The sequence below is a fragment of the Apus apus genome, chromosome 2 (assembly GCF_020740795.1).
Source record: "Apus apus isolate bApuApu2 chromosome 2, bApuApu2.pri.cur, whole genome shotgun sequence".
Taxonomy (NCBI): Eukaryota; Metazoa; Chordata; class Aves; order Apodiformes; family Apodidae; genus Apus; species Apus apus.
The window spans coordinates 46553705-46576659 of NC_067283.1; the positions used below are offsets into that span (position 1 = coordinate 46553705).

The 22955-nt window shown below is 39.9% G+C and overlaps 1 protein-coding gene across 1 annotated transcript in view; it reads left to right on the forward strand.

Annotated features, from left to right (window-relative positions):
* TRAK1 (trafficking kinesin protein 1) overlaps window positions 1-22955 on the forward strand; it is a 118565-nt gene that overhangs the window by 38533 nt on the left and 57077 nt on the right. Inside the window, exon 3 of the mRNA XM_051612813.1 lies at window positions 11127-11321. Coding sequence (XP_051468773.1) covers window positions 11127-11321 — 195 coding nt within the window. The remainder of the gene's footprint in view (window positions 1-11126; window positions 11322-22955) is intronic.

The following is a 22955-nucleotide window of genomic DNA, read 5'->3' on the forward strand; positions in this document are numbered from 1 at the left end:
TCTGTAAAAGGCAAACTACATAAGAATTAATTCCCGTGTTTTGCTTGTGACTCTAAAGCTTCATTGACAGCCATTGTTTAAGGGCTGGCAAATTTTGTAGCTGAGCTGAACAACAGGCAGAAGCAGGACAATTGCTTTTCAGAGTTTTCAGTGCCCAGTGAACTATCAATGGGTTTTTGAGACATTCTCAGTCTGTCTTGGCAACTAGGAGATCCTAATGGTTAATGAATGTGTTTGTTCTTACTGCTGCTGAGCAGAGCATTGCCAGCATGCATTTGATACACGAATAGCTTTTGTTCTTGCTCTAAAAGAATAGCAGTGGTGGTGGAGTTTCCTTTTATTTTCTATTTAATGTAAACATAAAAGCCTGAGTGTGGCTGCATTTCTCTACAGGGAGAAACATTTCCATACTGAAGCAAAATTCATTAAATTTTATATCATAATATACAGTAGGAACATAAGTGTTTAATAGCCTCTCATCATCAAGATCTGTCTCACCTTTTTTATACCCAGCAGGAATGTGTCTGTAGGGTGGGGTGGATACTGAATACACTGAGAATTTTAAACAGGGAATCTCTTACTAAAATAGTATAAAATGTAATCTATGCTTGTGTGAAGGTACATGCACTGAAGCATTTTATGTCATTTTACATGTGAAACAAAGAAATTGAACTCAACAGCAAACAAGTCACTGATAAGCAGGTATTCTTTATTAGCAGCACTGGGGATTCTCCACCTTAAGTGCTTCCAATGACACTGAGATTTCTAACAGTTTATATCTACAAAATCATTACATGTAAGTGAAATGTTTAACATAATCTTGCCTATCCTCAAGGAATTGTCCTAAGTACACCCATGATTACTTCAGCAAAAATAGGTTAATTCCATGGTCTTTGCTGCCACCTAACGTTTTTTCTTCAGTATCAGAGTTTCTCTGGTGGTCGTTTCCTTCCTCGGGTGGTCGTTTCCAAAGTCTTCATCGCTTGTCCTTTAGATGAACTCTTCACACCGCTAGTTTCAGTGCATGCTCAGTATATAAATGCTTGCATCTTGCTCACATACCATTCTCAATTTGGGATTTGGGTAATGCTTTTACATGCAAGAGTCTCCCAAGTATTATTAGGTGTCAAAATGAGTGAATTCTCTGTTGTCACGTTCACAAGGTGTTATCTATCAAGAGTACACACTAGCAATAAACTCCATCATTATTCAACATTCCATAGTAAAATTTATGACTTAAAACACAATTGTGGTAATATTAGACCATTTTACAAATAACTGTCCCTGAAAATCTGTTAATTGTCTATCTATGCTTGTTGGTTTAAGCCATCTCACATTTTCCCTGGTTATGTTTGTTACTGCATAATGGTGACAGGGCATGTTTGCTGCACATGTCAAATTTTCCCACTTCTAATTCTCTTATTTCTGATCCCACCTGAACTTCAAAGTACCCTTTCCCAAAGCTGTATCTTGAGATTTTATTCCTGCAGGCACAAGTGGCCAACTAGGTGTAAAAGCTTCAATTCACTATACCAATCCCGCTGTTGTCATCAGCAGAGTCTTAGCTTTGTTGCTACTACTGGTTCCGATGTCCATGGTTTCTCTGGTGATTTCTTTACTCAGTGGATCCAGGTGGGTTGTTCCTTGACTTTGATTGCACTGAAGGTGGTCAGCAGTACTTGGTATGTCCTGTTCCACTTCTCTTCCAGAGGTTGTCCTAAAAAGTCCTGCTTTACATTTTCCCTGCTTTACAAAATTGCTCCCATCAGTGAACCAGGAATCTTCAGCTTCTTTGAGTGGTTCCTCTTTGAGATCTGCTTGACTGGAATATATAGCTTCCACCATTTCCAGGCAATCATGTCACTGGTTCAGCAGGGGCTCCACTGAGAAAAGAAGCTGGATTGATGACACTGATTACTACAATTTCTGCATTATCTTGTTCTACCAATATTGCTTGGCACTTTGAGAATCTTTGGGGTGAGAGCCAATGACACCACTTCTGTTCCAAGACTGCAAAGTCTGTGTGGGAGACTTAACATTTATTTTCTGTCCCATTGTAAACTTTCAGGCCTCTTGGGTATTGATGACTAGGACAGCAACTGCCTGAAGGCAGCTAGGCCATCCTTTGCTTACTTCATCTAGCTGTTTGGAGAAGTAAGCCACAGCCCTTTTGTAGGGACCAAGTCTCTGCGCTAGTACTCCCAGGGCTATTCCTTGTCTCTCATGAGAAAACAGCCAGAACTGTTTAGAAACACAAGGCAGTCCCAAAGCTGGGGCTCTCACCAGTTCTTGTTTAAGCTGTTTAAATGCACTCTGTGGCTCTCCAGTCCAAATTAATGTTCATACAGTGATTTTACTAACAGTCCGTAATTATAAATCCAAAGACGGCATCAACCTGTCATCCCCAAAAAGGTTTGCAATTCTTTTACCGTTTGGGGCTCAGGAGTTTGGTAGATGGCTTCTGTTCCAAGCTCTCATTATCCTCCCAAAATTTCAAATCCCAAATAAGCCACAATTTGTTGGACCAGCTGGGCTTTCTGTTGAGATACTCAATAACCTCTAAAAACCAGAAAGTTAAGGAGACCCACAGTCCATTGCATGCAACTTTATTTTGTTTCTGTAGCTATTAGAAGATCATCCATGTATTACAGTAAAATCCTTTCATTATTTAGAGGTTCCCAAGTTTCAAGTTCCTTTGCTAATTGGTTAGTCACATAGCTTAGGACACTGCTCTTTCCAGTGACCTATTCCCTACAATATGCGCATTGATCCTTCCTCGGGTTGGTTTGTATCTCCCCTCACTAGATCCTTACCCCTTCCTGTAGGGAGCCAGCACTGGAACCCACCCCTTTCAGGTATCGTGTGCTTTTTTTTAAAAAATAACTTACTATTTATTGACCAGCCATTTTAAAAGAGTTTTTAAGTTTATCTGTTATAAATTTTAAGAAGCTAAGTATCAAGCGGAAGTGTAATGTGCAGGGGAGAAGAAAATGGTACAGGACTGAACACCAGGGAGAGGACTAGGTTGCTCCAAATCATATCCATATGTTTTTCTTCCTGTGCTTATATCTACTTTTTTTTTCCTAACTGCCTCAAAATTTTGTAACAAGTTATGAAGTTTCAAATCTGTTGTGGAAAATGGAAGAATTGGCTGGCAAGAGAATACTGAGGCCTTTTCCCTCCCCCTTTTTTCCCTCCCCCTTTTTTCCCTCCCCCTTTTTTCCCTCCCCCTTTTTTCCCTCCCCCTTTTTTCCCTCCCCCTTTTTTCCCTCCCCCTTTTTTCCCTCCCCCTTTTTTCCCTCCCCCTTTTTTCCCTCCCCCTTTTTTCCCTCCCCCTTTTTTCCCTCCCCCTTTTTTCCCTCCCCCTTTTTTCCCTCCCCCTTTTTTCCCTCCCCCTTTTTTCCCTCCCCCTTTTTTCCCTCCCCCTTTTTTCCCTCCCCCTTTTTTCCCTCCCCCTTTTTTCCCTCCCCCTTTTTTCCCTCCCCCTTTTTTCCCTCCCCCTTTTTTCCCTCCCCCTTTTTTCCCTCCCCCTTTTTTTCCCTCCCCCTTTTTTCCCTCCCCCCTTTTTTCCCTCCCCCTTTTTTCCCTCCCCCTTTTTTCCCTCCCCCTTTTTTCCCTCCCCCTTTTTTCCCTCCCCCTTTTTTCCCTCCCCCTTTTTTCCCTCCCCCTTTTTTCCCTCCCCCTTTTTTCCCTCCCCCTTTTTTCCCTCCCCCTTTTTTCCCTCCCCCTTTTTTCCCTCCCCCTTTTTTCCCTCCCCCTTTTTTCCCTCCCCCTTTTTTCCCTCCCCCTTTTTTCATCATTTTTCAGAATTTTAAGAAGGAGTGGGCACTTAGAATGCCTCTTTCTGGCTGTGGGTCAGGTACCAACTGCTGGATGGTGATGCAGTGGAGTTCCCTGGAAGGTGTTCAGGATGGGTGGGTGATACAACCTGATGACCAAAGCTTGTGTTTTGAAAGTGCCAAGCAGCTCAGCACTTCCCTGAGTTCACACCAAGAGTGTAGTTGTTCTGGTGGGCACACTACGTCAGTGCAGCAATTGTTTCCCTCTGCTTGGAGGAGGCACTTCAGGGTAGCACAGCTACTTTGAGCTCTATGCAGCAAGGTGTTGGCCTCCATCAGGACAGCAGCTCTGGAGTATGGTGCTCTAGGAGTGATACAATCTTAGGGCAGTTTTCTTGTGATCTTCCTCATCCTGACTTGTGAGTTCTGGCCTGTCCCTCCTTGAGCATAACCCTGTCCCTAGCGTGGTTCGTGGTAGGGTCGGATTAATGAGAAATTGCTTTGCTCCATTTAAAAAAATGGGGTGTAAATGAGAATCTGGCTGACAAAATGTGATGGGGTGGCTTGGAGGTTCGGGTGCTACGGCACTTCTAACGCCAGGTGGCAGCATCTATTGCCAGCAGGTTCTGTAGAGTCCTGCAAGTCGTTTTAACCTTGGAAGGGCAACCTCTCCTCAAAAACAAACCGTAAAGAGTGAGGATGGGTTCGACGAGAATTCAGACAGACTGAAGCTACGTTGTTGTATGCAATGACTATACTGATAAGATGTTTGGTATTGTGTTTCTAAAAACACCTGCAGATAATGGGCTTTGAGATTTATTTTTTTTCTTTATTTGTGTTTTGTGTATGTTTTAGGGTTGGCAGGTTTTTTGTTTGTCTTCCTCGTCCTTTTTCTTTATTTTAGGTTCATTTCTCTGAAGTTATCACTACTTTTATGTGAAGTTAATGCTGAAATAGGTGATACTTGTTTATCAGTCAAGCTAGGTGTCATTTCTACAATAAGATAGGACTTTTCAGTCATAGCTGTAAACTGGTGAAACCCAAAAGTCAGGCAGGGAATGGAGTTTGACAGGTGAGCAGCATTAGGTGACCATGTTGTTTGGAGTGAGATCTTCAAATCTGTCTGTGTGTGGTTCATGTTGAGCTTAGCTTGTGTTGAAGTTAGTTCAATTGAGGCTGAATTGCTTTGTTATGAGGTGCTGGCATAGTTCCTCCTATCCAAATAACACTTGACAGCTAAATACTTGTTTAACACTATATAGGAAGGGACCTAATATATTACATGGCTGCACGAGTGCAGGATAAAAATGGCAGTGGGTGACACCACCCTGCACAATGTTGTATGGTCTGGGTGATGTTATGTGCACAGGGTGGGAGTAGCAGTCCTTGAAATTCTGTGCCCCTTCAATACAGGCAGCTCCTCTTGTTTTATGCTTTTCACTCCATTTTCTGTTTGATCAACTCGTTGCTCACTTGTCAGCAGAGGAGAGGTGTGAGTGTACATCCCAAAATAGCCAAGTGTACTCTTATCCTCACTTGATTGCCCTAAAAATTATGCCTCTTTCTTCCCCAGATAATTTACCAAAAAAAAAAAAAAAGTGCCCTCAATTCAATCTCCACTAAGAAATGTTAACTTCCTGTGTTTTTTAAGTGGATAGAAGTGTTGGCTAGAAGAGAGGGAAGAGATGAAACAGATAGTCAAAGGTATCCAGATGTCACGGTTTGACTCAGGATCGGCAATTAAACCAGAGACAGCAGTGCTCTCAATCCCCTTCCCCTTCACCCACGTAGGGAAAGAAAGAGAAAATGAAGGACAGATACTTTTCTGGATTGAAAATTAAACTAGATGGCTTTAATTAAACACTAATGATAAAAGAAAATATGTACAAATGTGTTCAGGAATGTGCAAAAGTCTCTTGCCTCCCCCCACCCCCAGCAACTCCCACAGTATCTCCTGAGCTGTGAACAGTCCCAAAATGTCCCGGACCACAGCTGGAGAGAACACAGAGCAGAGGGGAGCTGAGGGGAGAGTTGTGAGGGTCAGGAATTCACAAGCCTGGGGATCAGTGGTGATGGATGGATGGAGTCCACCATGGATGGAAGAGACGGGAAGAAGAAACAGGAAGGAAGTTGACTTCTGTGATCCCTGACCTTCCTCTGAGCTTACATAGATATGTGGAATGGAATATCTCTGGCCAACTTTGCTGTCTGTCTAATCCAGCCTCCTATGGGGGGGGGGGTCATAGATACAACTCTCCTTTTCCCGGTGGCGTCTGAGACAACAGGGCAAAGACATGACCTTGGAATCTCGGCAGTAACATAAACATTCCGGTGTTATCAGTCCACTAGCTGAAACACTAGCTGCTAGTTAAAAGAAAGCTTACTGAAGGAAAAACAAAAACAAAACAAAGACAAAACAGTAAAAGGAAAATTTGCTTCATTGTGGCTCAAACCAGGACACCAGATCAGCAAGTCTAATAATTCCTCTGAGGAAATGTAAAGAACCTGACACAACAAGTGAGCCTTTAGTAGCTGTCTTAAGTTGGGAGGGAGGTGGTAGAGTTTTAAGGTTCTCAGAGAAGGGGAAATATACCAGTTAGTTTAAATGCCAAGGTATGAAAAGATGCAGAACAAGCTAATAAGCAATCCATTAATAATTACCCTAGAGGTGCTGAAGTAGGAAGGAGTAATGTAGAAGATAGCTCAATGGGAATGTTCTGCCCAGTTTTGCATCTTCTTTATTGAAAAAGTGGGTTAGAACATGAAGCAACAAAATCATCAGAGAAGAAAAAAGAAGTGTCTGAAATAATTTGGTTTGATCTCATTAAGAAAACATAGCAAGGATAACTTAGAAAACTCCTGTAAAGCAGACTGAAACACTTTATCTCTTGAGGAATAGGTCATGAAGGAATATATTTTGCACCAAAAAGAGCTGAAGGTATTTGTACGTGAGCCACATTTAAGCTGTGCAGATAGCAAAGCACTGGAATGCATTACTTGCAAAAAATAATATGGAAAAGAAATCACTTTTTTTGTGTGTATATATATTACTATTTCTAGAAAGTGCTGGAACCTGCAAACTTCTGCTGTATACAAGAGCCTTAGAAAATCGTTCTTAACTGTTTCAAAAGCAGAACCTGGTGTGACCTGTGCTTTAGTAAGAATAAGGAGTTCATAGATCATTTAGCTAATTAGGTTTTTGTAATTTGCTTGTAGAAGTTTGTTTGCCAAGGATGTCCAGAAAACTACAAGTTTAAAATTGCTTAGACAAAACCCCAAATCTGTAACACAGCAACTTAAAAGATACTGTTCAGCTGTATTTGGTGTATCATTTTTATTAATGATCAATTAATTGTCTTAGGCTTATGGTGTTACATTTAACTCAGAAGGTAGCATGTAGTACAAGAGGAAGTGCAACAGTTTTATGCCTGCTGGACTTCAGCTAACTTAATCATGAAACATAAATGATATCTCAGGTATTCTGAGTAGAGAACTTCTTTACCTTGTGTTATCTTTTCAGTTTAATCAGAAATATTAATTAAAACTATCTGGAAGCACAATCAGGGTCTTATGTAAAATCTAATTGGTGTTTTGGGATGGCAGATGGGGTTAGTTGCTGTACGTTTTCATAACAAGTGTCCACCTCAGAAAGGGGAAGGTAGGAGAAGCGAAGTGGGGGAAGACTGCATAATTGTAGCAGTGAAAATGTTGTCCTGATTTAAATGGTGAACTAATGTTTAGTCATACACAAGTGTAATTACAGTGTCCTGTTTTTCTAAATAGACAATTACATCAGAGTCTGCCTCTATTTCCTGCTGGTATACAAATTTTAAAATTGCAATAAAAGTTAATGACAATAGCATGATAATAAATTGACTTTCCAGTTACTCATTAATATATTTTCCAGTTTCTAGGTCTTTCGGCTTGCTCAGAAACAATCAAGATTTTTTTATATGATAGGGTGGAACAATTGTCTAGGTTGACTTATATTCCACTATTAATTCTTATTTACTGTCTGTTCTTCATGTTTCAGTGGTTCTCAATAAAACTATGGATTTCTTCCCTGTGTGCATGTGGGAGGTTTGGGGCTTTTGTGTTTTGTTTTATTTTTCCTTCTAAATTGTATTGGTAACTTCTTTTGCATTCCATTTTCTGCTAGTTTTTATGACACAGCAAACCTTTTTACTTCTCTGCACAAAATTATTTGCCTGAAACTTTATCTTTTCAGCTATAAAGTCAGTCCATTTTTTTTTTTAAATACTAATTAAGAGCAGGAAGATGCAAAAGTTGGCATTTTTCAAACATTTTTATTTCATTGTTCCTAAGAAGACCACCTTATCCAGGCTGTGTAGACTCTTGCATTCTTCACAAGGTGAACTAACATTTCAATCAAGAAAACCCCAAAGAACAACCCCAACAAAAAACCTAAACCCCTATTCTTGACAGTGAGAGCAATTAGGTAATCCAAAGGTACATATCTGTAGCTACATACCTCTAGATGTGTAGATATAAATAATAATAAGAAAATATGTCTATGCATGTACACACACACACATTTCTGAATCACAGAATCACAGAATCTCAGGGTTTGGAAGGGACCTCGAAAGATCATCTAGTCCAGCCCCCCTGCCAGAGCAGGATCACCCAGAGCACATCACACAGGAAGGTGTCCAGGTGGGTTTTGAATGTCTCCAGCAGGGCAGCCTGTTCCAGTGCTCTGTCACTCTCACAGTAAGGAAGTTCTTCCTGATATTCGCATGGAACCTCCTATGCTCCAGTTTGCACCCATTGCCCCTTCTCCTGACATCACTGAAAAAAGCCTGGCTCCATTGTCCTGACACTCTCCCTTAACATATTTGTAAACACTGATGAGGTCGCCCCTCAGTCTCCTCTTCTCTAGTGCTTAGGTGACATCAACAGGTGTTTTTTAGAAGCTTAGCTAGCTTTTCTGAAATCAAATGGTTGCAGACACTAAGGTGGGTGTTTTCAGCAATTTAAAAGGTAGCTGGGGAAGAAGGTAGGTTTGTAGTTACAGGTTAGCTCTTACCTTTGGAAGCATGGGAAACAGGTCTTGTTTATCTGTGTAAGATAGTAGTCCCCTGAGAGGGCTGCAAGGTCCTCTTAGATGATGTATGCAGATGACTGTTGCATTGCACAGAGCTCCATGAAAGTAGCATTGCTACATCTGTGGGTACCTAATCCTACTGACTGACACTTCTGCTGTGAGGTTTGGTAAACCCATATGTACAACAGTTAATATAACAGCCTTGATGAAAGGATAGGAGAATACCTCCTGGTAGATAATAGCAAACTCCTTGAACTCTAAGGTACAATGCAACTTTCCCAGTGAATTTTAGTTTCAATCAATAGGATCCTGTAAAGGCTATAGGCAGGAGATTAATGGTATGCGTTCCTCTGCCCTGTTGTCTGATCGAACAGTAATGTTCTTGTTGTCTTTAGTGCTTGGGATAATATTTATGGTAATGCAATTTCTGGATTAGAAAGATTATAGATCATCGATTCCCTCTTTTTTTAGAAAAGTATGTCTGACTTCCCTGTTACCACTCCCCTGACAGAGGTTAGTTCCTCTGGCTTGCAGTGGAATTGCAGGTCTGTGTCAGCCCTGCAATAATGAGTTTATATCTTATGAAGATAGGTGTCTTGTCAGGGAGCAGAAGGAGCAGGGCTGCCTCACAGCCCTGCCAGCAGCTGAGTGTGACCACTGGATGGGAAGGGCAGGATTCTTGTTGACAAAGCCCAGTCCTTTTATTTCTGAGCTGGGCGAAGGTGCTGACAGTAAGAATTAACATTTACTCTCTGGTGATTATTAGACAAATGCCAGGTATTGAGTGAGTCTGTAGTCAATCCAAGAAGCCCAGGCAATGAGTCAGTATCAGCAGTGGACAGAGCTGGGCACAGTCCTGTCCTGCAGCACAAAGCAGGGGAGGAAGGGGCTTGTGTCCAAATGGGACTCCTGGGCCATTGAGTTCTGTCTGGGGTCCCTAATTAGCCTGGTTAGGACAGTGAAGGCCTGTGGGTGCACTCAGGGCCTTGACAGTCCTCATTTATTTACTGTAGAGTGACCCTTAGCAACAGTTGCAAGAGTTACAACAGGGATTAAAGGTGGAGCTGCATTGCACAGCGTGTGAGCAGCCTTCAGTAGTGCCTGCTCTTCCAAAACAGGGTTAGAGAGCTTTTCTTTCTGTCTGTCTGTCCATCTGTCTTTCCGCCTGCCTGCCTTGCTGTCTTTCGTGAGGTGGGGCTGTGGTGTTCTTTTTCTTTTGTCCTGACATGGAAATGGAGATTGATGCATTAAGTATTTATGGAGAACATACCAGGAATTGCTCTGCTTCTTAATTATTTAGCAAGAAATTGTAGTTAATTTTATACAGTCATTAGAATGTACAGAATTACAATTCTTCATTATAGAACAGTACAGGTTGGAAGGTACCTCTGAAAGGTCATCTGTTAAGACTTCTGCTCAAAGCAGGTCTTTTAAGTGAGGGCTCATGACCTTGTTTAGTTGAGTTGTCAGTCTTTCCAGAGGTGGGCGATTTCACAGCCTCTCTGCACCCCTGTTCTTATGTTTTAAGGTGAAGAAGCTTTTATGTTTTCTTTGTTTAAACTTTCCATCTCCCTTTTGTCCTACATTTAAATCTCCACTTTTAGTAGCAACATTTTTGCAGTTGTTGGGATCCATTTTTAAAACTGTGTGCAAGCGTGATATATTTGTGAACATGAGGGACTGATATCCCAGAAAGCACGTCAGGATATTGTTGAAAGGTTCCCTACAAGTTCTTGCAGCCAACTTTACCAGTGCATCTTAGGTGTGAACTGGAACACTGCTTGCTATTGCAATCCTGCATTTCTTTTTTCGAGAAGAATGGACCAGTAGCAAAGGCAAAAAAATATTGGTACTGAACTGTGGTTGAAGACCTAGTTAAGGACATTTGTAAAGCTTGCAAGCTAAAATAATCTGTCAAGTAGAACATAAAAAATTCAAATTCCTATATGCACTAAGCCTTTATCCATACCCAGATTGTAACTACTGTGTCAATGCTCACTTACTCTCTATTCTTCCCCACCTTATTTGTCAGTAGATAGGTCAATGCTTCTAGAGATTGGGCTTTTTGTCCCTTAAAGCATGCCCTTGTATTTTCTGCTAGTAAGCATGCTATTTTGAGGTCATTTGTGCTAGTCATATCTTCTAATCTGATTGCTATCTAGCTGTTTTCTACATGCAGAAAAATCTTGCTAGTGCCAAAACAAACTGACATCTTTGCTAGCTTGTTTGTGTAGTACTCAGTTTAAAGTACCTAACAGATATTTTCCTCTTTGTCTTACCAGATGTGTGCAATAGTACCAATCTTCCTGAAGTTGAAATCATCAGTCTACTGGAAGAGCAGCTGCCTCATTATAAGCTAAGAGCAGATACAATCTATGGTTATGACCACGACGACTGGCTTCATACACCTCTCATTTCCCCTGATGCAAATATTGACTTAACAACTGAGCAAATAGAAGAGACCTTGAAATACTTTCGTAAGTCAAAAATTCAAAAATTGTACTGAGGAACAAATAAAATAGTGCTATTTTTGTTACTTTCTCTGTTACTGTGCAGTTCTGCTGCTGTTAGCAATTTATTGCTTTGGTCATCAAGTTTGTAGTTGAAAACAAAGGAAACTTTTAATCAAAACCAGCAGTTGCATTTGTAGTCTGTGCATGCATCTCTCTACATTATCAAATATTGGTGAAACTGAAATACTTCCTTTGCTTCTGATCTCTCTGGCAAGAGACTGAAATTTCTGTGCATAGACAAAGCAAGAAACTTAGATCAGTTTCCACATTTGCTTATTTTGAACATGTTCTTGGATACATTGCACTGTTGTCTGATGGCACTGTGCCAGCATCACAAATGACATCAAATCGTATTTCTGCAGCTTTTGCTTCTAGGAAAGCATAAGATCTGGTTGTGAAGAACCAAACTTGAGCATTTGTTTGAGGTGTTTTGTCCATTTTTTCTTTTGTTCATACTGTTGGGGAAAAAAGGTACCTTTGTGCCTGGAGGGAAAGAGTGCAGTGTTGTGACATTCTTGGTTTTTTCACCCTTTTGCTTGAGCCTGTAAATGCTTTTATTGTGGTGAATGGATTCATGTCTCTCCGTTCTTCCACTGTGGGTATTGATTTAGCTGTGCGAGTAGAGAAGGATGCTATGATTCATCCTTTAGTTACTGATTATTGAGTAATGTATGATTAAAAGATTTTTTCCCCCTGCCCCCTCCCCCATGTTTTCAAATGGAGGTGCAATTTTGTTGCACTTCTTGCTTGTGTTGTTTTTTAAAATAGTCTGCAGTGTATCAAGCCAATAGGTTACATACTAATGCTATAGTAGTTAGACTTGCATAGTAGAATATTTACATAGATTATAGTAGTAGATGGATTTAGGTAGACTTACTGAGGTGCTGTGGAGCTCTGAAGGGATGAGTTACAGAGGTCAACACAAAGATTACTTCATTGCGTTTTGAAGCACCTGAAGTATTTGCTTCATAAAAAGCAAGGTTGGTAAAGAAAAACATTAAGAATATAAATAACTGAGTTTCAGGATGTAATGCTTCAATAGAAGGCATTAAGTGTTTTAGTAAATAGCTTACGTAAGTTCTCCACCTCCCCCCAGACAGAAACAGTGGGAAAGGGGAGAGGCAAGCTGAAGCTGATGGATGGATTTAGTTGCACTACACCTCTTTTGTTTGTATCAGTCCATTAGTAGTGTTATCCTGATGGCAGAAGTTGATCTAATTAAGTGTTTTCAAATGTCAGGTTTCCAAAGTCTTCAGTAACTGGATTAGTCCTGTCTCATGAATAAGAGTGTCTATGTGGGTGGCTCTTGCAGTAACCGTGGGAAGATATTTTACTAGTGGGGCAGGGAAGGCAAAAATCCACCTGAAAGCATCCTAGCTCTCTCAACTGAGGTGCTGGTGAGGTATGTCACTTGCAATTGCGTGTGACTGTCAGGATGGATACAAAATGAAGCTATGTACATGAGAGGAATCAGGTAGGAGCAGATGCCTCTTAGCTGTGAGTACTTTTTATCCAGCTATTCTATCCAACAATTGTATCCAGGTTTTAGCTTATAAGAATAATGACTGCAGCTTTGCCATGTTGCTGTGATTGAAGATTTCAAAAAACTTTGGGTGTAATTCTTGTTACAACATGTTTTCTGCTTTCATTGACAACTAACTGCTTAAATAAGAGGAACTGAGCAAGGAAAAATTCCATAAAGAAAAGTTTTTTCCTTACTGCTTATATACAGACATGTAGAGATAGTAGTTTAAGAAATTTAAGCAAATTTGGGTTGAGCCTTAGACTGATACCCTGGAATCTGACTTTACCCATGTTCAGTTATAGTGAACAAGTCCTATAATGCATCTATATATGAGAAGGCAAAAATCATAAAAGTTTAGCTTGAATGGAAATTATGGTATTGATTCTTAACATTAATTTATGGAAGAATTAAATATCAAAATAAAAATATTATTTCAACTAAGTTGGCAGAAAATCCTGTGATTTGTATCATCATCACTTTGAAGAGTGCTTTCCAGGGTGTGCCTACTTGCACAATGATTCATTTTCAGTGCTGCAATTAAGGCACTCCTTCTGTACCTGTTTTGTTTGTTCTAAAAACCTTGACAAGGGGGTCAGCAAATACTGTAACTTGTCTATTGGAAAGTTTTTTAGTGTAAGCTTACAATTTTTCTCTATTTTCAATAAAGTATCTTTGAGGGCTAAGAACTCTGTGGATGTAGTTAAACAATAAATAACAAAAATGAAAATTCATAATCTAAGTTTTGCTTAACTGATGGAAAGATTCATTGATTTTGCTGCAATAGAAAAGGATTTTCTGCAAAATAAATGCTTTTATCAGAATTAAATGTACTACAAATACAGATTGTTACTTTACCTTCTTCAAGCTTCTTATGGACACTCAAATATAATTAAATAAAATTAACATTGGAACTTGAGCTAGTGCAGAATATTTTTAGGTGTGAAGTTAAGTCTTTTGATTGCTGATGGACCCTGATGTATAGTGTTGATCAACTTTGAAACCAGGATTTAATGGAGGAAGGGATGTGCTGTGGCTTTATTCAGGAAATATTCACAGACTGAGAAATATTGGACAATAAAGGGCATTTTTAAATATTTTTAAGTATTATGTATTATTAATATATTTAAATATGGTTTCTTAAGGCATGCTGTTGTTTAGGGAGAGACCTGATAATAGGAAGAGCAATATATTATAACCTCTCAATATATACAGTATATGTGTATTCATGTACAATTGAATTTGTAGTTATCCTTTTGAAAGAACTTTAAAATACAGTAACAAAAATTTAAATCTCTACTCAAAATGAAAGTAATTCCTCAATGCATTTTTGGTTTTCTTGTAAATTGCCCTGAGGTTGATTAAAAGATATGGCTGTCTTAAGCCTAGTAAGCAAACTGATTCTGAAAATAAATGCCTCTTAAACTGTGTTATCTTTATTTGTTCCCTTTAGAATGGCAACTTGAAGGGGAGAAAGCTCATTTATTAAAAAAGTTGTGTAAAAACTCTGATTGGCATCCTTAAACCAAAATTTTAAGCCACACTTGGAAAACAGTGCTCTAGTTCCCCATGGACTATCTCTCTCTGAGAACTCTACTTCCAATGATATTTTTTTGTCTGTTTAAAATGTCATTTGTATATTAAATACATTATATGATTTCTGTATCGGGCACATGCACGTACATGTTCACATACACTCGTGCTTTTTATGATACATTTTTATTATCCATCTAGTATTCTCCTTTTCTATAAAACAGGCTTGTTAATAGGGAACTTGTGGTACTGCGTACCTATTTGTCTGTGATTTTTAGTTTCTGAATAATAAGTTTATATTTAATAAGAGAGTCTCTGTGGTTGTTTGGATAGAGTCAGATGTCTCCAAAGACCATTATCTGAGAAAGAATCTAAATCGCTTGTAGTGACAGTATTCTCTAGTTTGAGTTCATCTGTGTTTGCATTTGCTCCCAGGAGGGAGGCCATGAGAAATATTACTTCCAGGAGTGATTCAGCATGTAAGGTAACGGGCAGCCACACTGCTGTCCTTTAAAGTAGGAGCACTGAAATTTTAGTTTTCTGAACACCCATCATCTCTCCAGAGTACTGTATTATCAAGCTTTTATTTATTCAGATGCATTTTTCATTCAGTTAAAAAGTAGATCAGTAGCTATTAATGCTCTCACATTTTACTGTGACTGAACAGGTACTGTTTCAGGGGACAGAGAGGGCTAGGTTTCCTCTTTACCATAGGAAGTATATCACAAAAGATCACTTGAAATTAAGAAAATAGTCATTGGGTTTTTGAGTTAAAAGAGGAATTCTATTCTCTAGATTTCAAAATGAAGAGTGTAAATGTTTTTAAGAGGGCCACTGTCTTAATGACATCTCTGTTTCAGTTCCTGTTCCTTTGCTGATTTTTTCTTTAGGTCTTTTTGGGTTTGTACATCCATATTTAATAAATTATGATGACATACTAGACCCTACTATAAAGGATCCATGGAGTACCACTGTTCTCAAAAATAATGTAATATTCACAAAATGCCATCTGTTCTTGTATTCTGCTATTTGTCCTCAAAATATGAAAACAAGCATTGAACACGTGCTAGAAGTTAACGCACAAATGTGGATGTGGGAAGAGGGAGCTTTAATGCAAAGACAGAGTAAGGAAGCCACTGTGGCCTGGGAAGGTTTTTAGTAACATGAAGCATCTTCTGCAGCTTGTATATAATGAGAAAAAAAAATAAATTAGTTTGTCTACTGAGTTTCAGACTAACAAGACTTGTTATATAAATGTCTACAAAGGGCAAGTATTTATGTCAGTGATCTGCACTTTAATATTGACTCTTTTCTAGTTCTCCAGTCTACTGAACTTGTTCTGCTTAATTTTCTAACTGTGTGTAGTGGTTAGTCAAGATGTGACCTATTAAAATAAAAAAGCAGTGAGATTTTTGAGGGGTGTGGATGTGTGTGTGCTTATGGTGATTTCAGTAATTACTGAGAAACTGGTTTCTCAGTTGAGCACATATCTTTTAGTAAACCAAATTTACAAACTGTTTTTTCTTAGTATTCAGATGTTACGTTTTTACTTACTAGTACTGTTCTTGTAGACTTATATAAATGCTGTAATACAAGATAAACCAAAAGATAGTAATGCTACCAATGTATAAAATGACCTAAAATTGCTTCTCCAGTGCTACCTTCAGATTTCATCAATTCATTGTGAAACTTGGGTGATATTTTGAATTACTTTTGAATTCTTGAATTCCTTTTGAATTATTTTTTTAAGATATTGGTGGAAATATGAATATTTAAATATACAATCTTTTTAATTTATTAGCAATTTTTGAGGGGGGGACATAAGCTATAACCCTGGATAGGTGATGCAGAGAATTAGTTCTTAAAATTTAGTTGTCATTTGGGAAACGGAGTCTTCTTGCTTGGATGAAGATACTTTTTGGAAGGAACTGAAAAGTATGTTAGGGCTGTGGCTTTTTTTTTTTTTTTTTTTTTTTTTTTTAACATTTTGAAAGTCCAGAGCAGGTCTTTGTCATTATTTTCTTCATATGCTTCAGACTGAAGACACAAACATTTCCTGACAAATTAATAAAATTAGACTGATCTGATGCTAAAGGATAATCACAGAATTGTCAGAGTTGGAAGGGACCTCTAGAGATCATCTAGTCCAATTTCCCTGCTAAAGCAGGATCCCCTAGAGCACATTACTCAGGACTGCATCTAGGTGGGTTTTTAACATCTCCAGACAAGGAGACACCACAACCTCCCTGGGCAGCCTGTTCCAGGGCTCTGTCACCCTCACTGTAAAGAAGTTTTTCCTCATATTTAAATGGAACTTCATGTGTTCCAGCTTGTGCCTGTTGCCCCTCGTCCTGTCACTGGGAACTACTGAGAAGAGTCTGGCTCCATCCTCCTTACACCCGCCCTTTAGCGGGTATAAGCATTAGCAAGGTCTCCCCTCAGCCTTCTCATCTCCATCTTCTGGGAACCCTCTGAGAAACTTTAGGGTGTCTGCTACTGCTGAGTAAGGGCAAGGTAAGAGGAGCCACAGGGTTGTAGGGCTGAGGAAGCTCCAGTGGCTTGAGAAGCTTTCAGCTACCCTTGATCCAAGGGTGCTTGGAGCCTTCATTGCAGATGCTACTGATTAGGGATGGTCACCTTTGCAGCTGGTGCTAGGGAGAAAGCCCTATGTAACTTCTGGGTCTGAAACACAACTCCCAGAGGCAGCCAACAGATGCAACAGTTTGTGTAGAAGGGTGCAAAAGAGCAGGTCATCTACTGAGTTCAAAACAGCCTAAAACTTCAGGTAAGGTGGTGATGAGCCACAGGGTGCATTCCCTAGGTTTTGGAGTACCTGTCCCTGCCAACGGAGAGACTTGAACCCAGACAGAGCATCAGATGATAGGTGAAGCCCTGCAAGCCCCAGGCTGCTTGTGTTGCCCAGGGCCTCTGCCTGAGGAAAGAATGAGAGACATAGACAGGATCCAGGAGGAGTGGCTGAGACACCAGAGGATTGTACTCAGATTCAGAGTGACCTTGACAGGCTGGAGAGATGAGTCAAGAAGAACTTTCTGCATTTCAACAGAGGAAAATGCCCAGTCCTGTGTCTGGGGATGAACGGCCTCATGCACCAGTATGTGCTGGAGTCTGGCTGGAAGACAGCCTTGCAGAAAAGGACCTGGAGGGGTCATGGTAGACACCAAGTTGATCATGAGCCATCAGTGTGCCCCTGCTGCAAAGAAGGTTAATGGTATCCTGGGCTGTATTAGGAGGAGTGTTGCTAGCAGGTTGAGGGAGGTGATCCTTCCTCTCTGCTCGGCACTAGTGAGGCCACACCTGAAGTGCTGTGCCCAGTTCTGGGTTCCCTGATTCTGTATTCCTTCAGTGTAATGTAACTTGCATTCCTTTCCTCTCCCAGGAAGCTGTGATCATGACTGTCAGTGTGTTTTTCCCTTCTTTGTTAGAAAAATAGGTCATAACCATGCTACTGTAATATTTTTGTCGATCTAATGAAACATGATGTTAAGCTCAGCTTCATTTTACAAATGTTTTTTGCTGTCTCCAGGAAAAATATAATCACAAACCCACAGAGACTGTAGTTTACATTATTTCCATGTGGTGAACAGTTTAAAAAAATCTGACTCTTTAAAGCTTTGCTCTTCCTAATTTCCTTATGCTGGATAGACATATATTCTTGCTATTGTGGTCTCTTTTACAGTATTTAAGTATGCCCAGTGGTACCTTAATTAAACTAATGAAGCTGGTTTTGCAGGTAAGTTGCTGAATACCACATCAATTTTGATTTTATACAAATGCAAATATAATACTCTCCAGTAATAATTTGGGGGAAGGGAGAAATAATCCTTTCATGTGGAAAATGGTTTTTGTTCTTAAGTAATTTAATTTCATTTGTTTGCCCCTGTCTCGTATTAAATACTTTTGTTTCAGTGGTAGAACACTTAAGCTTTTCTCTGCATCAGCAGAGTCTCTTGTCTGTACCAGGTGAGGTCAGTATGCTCAGGTTCAGGTATGTTCAGGTTTTCTGAAGGGACAAGGTCTGTCCCATCTGTAGAAGTGCCTGTATGGTTTTGAAGCCCTGGACAGTAATTCCATCTTGGTGGAGAGTCAATTAAAGCTAAAGCACCCATTTTTCTAAATTCTAATCCCAAAAGTTGCTTATACAATGCTTTCATTTCTCTGGTTAAGCAAGCCACAGTGATTTATTGCTGAGCAAAATACTACACTGGAAGAGATCTCTGTCCTAAGTGGCAGAGTTGTTTGCTCTTACTAAATTTGCAGTCATAGGGTGACTCCTGTTCAGTGTTCCTTTAGAAGGTGAAACACCAGTAACTCTTCACTGCAGCAAATGAGATCTCAATCTAGAAATAATAGAATGACAGCCTGTCCTTGAAAATTAGTTGAGCTTCTAGATATGCTTGCTTCCTTTTTAATGCTCTTAAATAACTTTTTAAAAATCAGCTTAAAAATGTCAGTTTGAAAACTAAGTATTGTGGCAGCATCTGACTACTAACAATATGCATTGTTCAGACTGTGCAGCTGCTCCTCTGATAAAAAAGACTCCAGATGATGTTAATGGGCTGGATGACTTTATCCCCAGTGGTGGGGACTCTGTTGGCAACTGTAGAAAATAATGAAATGATATGGTGTTTCATTATCTCAACATGCTGATGCTGTAGCCAAGATAAGAAATGTGGCCCATAATTAATCAAATGGGAGGTAAATACACTGTTGCTTCTGCCATGAAAATACTCCATCCAGCTCTGGTGTTCAGTTTCAAAGGATCCTTCCAGAATTGGAAGTGGTTTGAAGAAGAACACTGAGAATAACTAACCATGAGAACACATGATTTCTGGTGATATACTATGCAATGACATTCTTTGAATACTTTATTTGCCAGCAGCACTCCTGCAACCTGGTTCCCTGTATTCTTGAGTGTGCTGGTGCAGCTTTCTTGAGAGGGCATGTTTAGAAGTGGGTTGAAATTATCTTTATAAAAAGTATCTTGAAACAAGGAAAAGGGTTTGTGTGATTTTTATAACCTGGTTAATTTTAGCAGATCATTTTAGTGTTCACCTATGGCATGGATTTATTACAGCAAAAGGGAAAGAGGAGAGAGGGCTTGTGAGCTTTTTCAAGCCAGATTTTCTGCCTAATAAAACCTCTTTGTAACCACAAACTTAAGGAGCCCTCAAACTAGCTGATGAGATTTGGCTACCAAAATTCTTTATTAGTCTGTATATTTTGCTCTGTTGAGAACAAATAAGTATGTGTTTGTTTAAAAAGAAAACCACAGCATAGAAAAATAGAACAAAATCCAGCAGCTGGAAGGGGATGCCAAGAGAATGTGAATAATTGTATTAAGCTTTGGAATAGGAAAAATTTATTTCTTCATAGTAATAGAATAATAGGATAGTTTGGGCTGGAAGGGATCTTAAAGATCATCTACTTCCAACACCCCTGCATGGGCAGGGACACCTCCCACTAGAGCAAGTTGCTCAGAGCCCCATCCAGGCTGGCCATGAAATCTTACAGGGATGGGGCAGCCACAGCTTCCCTTGGCAACCTGTGACAGTGTCTCACCACCCTCACACTAAAGAATTTCCTCCTAATGTCCAATATAAATCTCCCTTCTTCCAGTTTAGAGCCATTATGTCATGTCTTATCACTACATGCTTTTGTAAGAAGCTCCTCCCCAGCTTTCCTGTAGCCCCTTCAGGTACTGGAAGGCTGCTATAATTTCTCCTTCGAGCCTTCTCTTCTCCAGGCTGAACAAGCCCAAGTCTCTCAGTCTGTCTTCATAGGAGAGGTGCTCCAGCCCTCTGATCATCTTTGTTGCCCTACTCTGGACTCACTCCAGGAGCTCCCTGTCCTTTGTGTGTTGGGGACCCCAGAACTGGACACAGTACTCCAGATTATGTCTCATGAGAGTGGTGTAGAGGGGCAGAATCACCTCTCTTGATGTGTTTGTCGCACTACTCATGATTCAGTCCAGGACATGGTTGGCTTTCTGGGCTGCAAACACATATTGATGGCTTCTGTTTAGCTTCTCATCAACTAGCACCCCTTTTCCTCAGGGCTGTTCTCAATCCATTCTCTGCCCAACCAGTATTTGTGCTGGGGATTGCCCTGACTCACATGCAGGACCTTGCACTTGGCCTTCCTGAACTTCATGAGGTTGGCATAGTCTCACCTTTCAAGCCTGTCAAGGTCCCTCTGAATGTCATCCATTCCCTCCAGCTTGTTGATCTCTTACTTAAAATCTTTCTTGAACTCAAATTTAATACAAACTTTTAGGCAAGTAACACATTAATAGCCCAGTCAAATGCAGTGTTATAATATGGAGATTTTAATACACAGATGTTTCACGATTGTAGAAGCAATCCATCAGTATGCAGCTGCTTTGTTGGCCTGGTAAGACTTTCCTGCCCGACTTGACAACCCTTCAAGCCCTCATTTTATAGAGCTACAATTTCTCATAAAATTGAAGTCATGCTTGAGTGTGGATACCTGGATATATAGTATTTTGTCTGTTTGGGGTTTCTGTCTTCGTGCTGAGAAGTTCATATACTTATTTCATCTTTTCAAGTTTTTTGAGATCTGAAATAATTTGACCACACAATTATTTTCTTCACAGAAAGTTCATGCCTTTCTGGATTACACCAATATGTTTCCAGCCTGCTCTGTAGAAAAGATCAATAAAACAAACCAAAAGCCCCAGACTCCTGCCTTGAACTGTTTTTATCCTTCTCATTGAAGGGTACAAGAGGGTGGTGGTGTGCAGGGGGCAGGACAGTGAGAAGAAAATTCCAGCATATTGAAGACTTGCTTTTTTTTAAATCTCAGGAAATAAAAAGGAGAGAGTTCCTGCAGCAATTTAAGCTGGTAGCCAGTTTTCATTCTTTATATTTTAAACGCTTATTTAATAGCATTACCAAACTGAAATTATCTTTTGGACAAAAATAATACCAGTGGAACAAATAGCTTATATGCAGAGTAATTGAGTTAATGTTGCCATAGGAACCTTTATGTTTCTCTGACAGTATTTTAACAGTGTAGCCTTAATTGCATTTAATAGCATATGCAGTTTTTACCTTGCGAGTATGTGTAACTGAAATTCTATAGTACTTGAGCTCTGGCTGGGGTGCCTTGTCACATTCCTCTGTTTCAAGATGGCACAATGTGAGGGCAGAATGACCACATTTGGCAAACGTGCTCCCAGTATTAAAAGTACTTTTTTTCCCCCCCCTTTTGGAAGATAACTGTATGACCCTTGCACATCCAAAGGGCTTTTGGTGGTTTTTATAGAAATCCTTTGTGATTTACTAACCTAAAGCTCATGTACATTTACTATATTGCATGCACACAAATATTGAGCATACTAAAATTCTGATAAGCAAAATTAAGTAAAAAAAATAATGTGATTTCAGTCAAAATGAAAGGTTGTGGGTTTTGTTGGTTTTTTGTTGTTTGTTTGTGTTGGGTTTTTTTTTGTTTGTTTGTTTCTGTTGTTTTTGTGTGGAGTTTTGTTTTGTTTTTTGGACTTTTTGTCCAGACCCTTGTTATCTCAGTGTGTGTCTTGATTTCAGGAGGGCAGAGGCAGCTTGGTGCAAAAAACTATGGCTGGGCTAGCCTCTGTATCCTCTGTAGGGAAACAAGTGTGTTTTTTTGTGTCTTTCATATGTAAGGCTAGAAGCTAATAGGGCATGAAGAATTTCCTGGCATGTAGCGAGTACGGAGGGGCAGAAGCTGAAGACAGCTTAATTAATTAATTAAGGCAGCCTTAATTCTGGCAGCCAAAGCTCAGGTGAAGGCTGTTTGTTCAGTTCTTGTTGGCTTTGCATTTTGATATCCTGTAAATGGAGGGAAGTGCCAGTAAATGTGTTGGTTCTTTGATTAAGGCTGTGGTTCTTTGCTTTGAGTGAGCCTACCCAGAGAGGCAGTGCTTCTGTCCTAGAGCAAGTTGACTAATTTTGCTTGGACAGCTTTGGTTGTTCACTTCCAATAACTGAAGTTCAAACACTGGATCTGTGCAACTGGAGAGCTGCAGGCCTTGGCCCCAGCTGCTCAGACTGGCTTGGGGAGGAGAATGGACATGGACATAGGGGTAAAGTTAAACAAAACCTGTTGTTTAGACACATAAACTTTAGTTTTGTGCCCAGCCAGGAACATTTCATAGGGCCAAAGGGGAAAAAATTGGAGGTTGGGAGGGCAGTTGAGGGAAATACTGGCCAGTTCTTCCTCCTCTTATGGCTCTTCTTGCAGATGGAGTTTTGGATTGGACAGACATTTCCTAGGGCAAACCCAGCATGGCCTCTTACCTTGTGTTATTAGCCTATATCACAATTTAAACTATCCTGTTGCTTCTACTGGTGTTCAGAAAGAGATACAGTTTCCTAAAAATGGGAGAAAGGGGTGAAGAATAGGGGGTGGTTGTCAACAAAATGGATGTCAATCCCTTTGGTAACTGCACCTGTGCAGATTCAGATGTGCTTTTACAATTGCTGTGTTTGGTCATCATGGTGATTTAATGCTGTCTGTTCCTC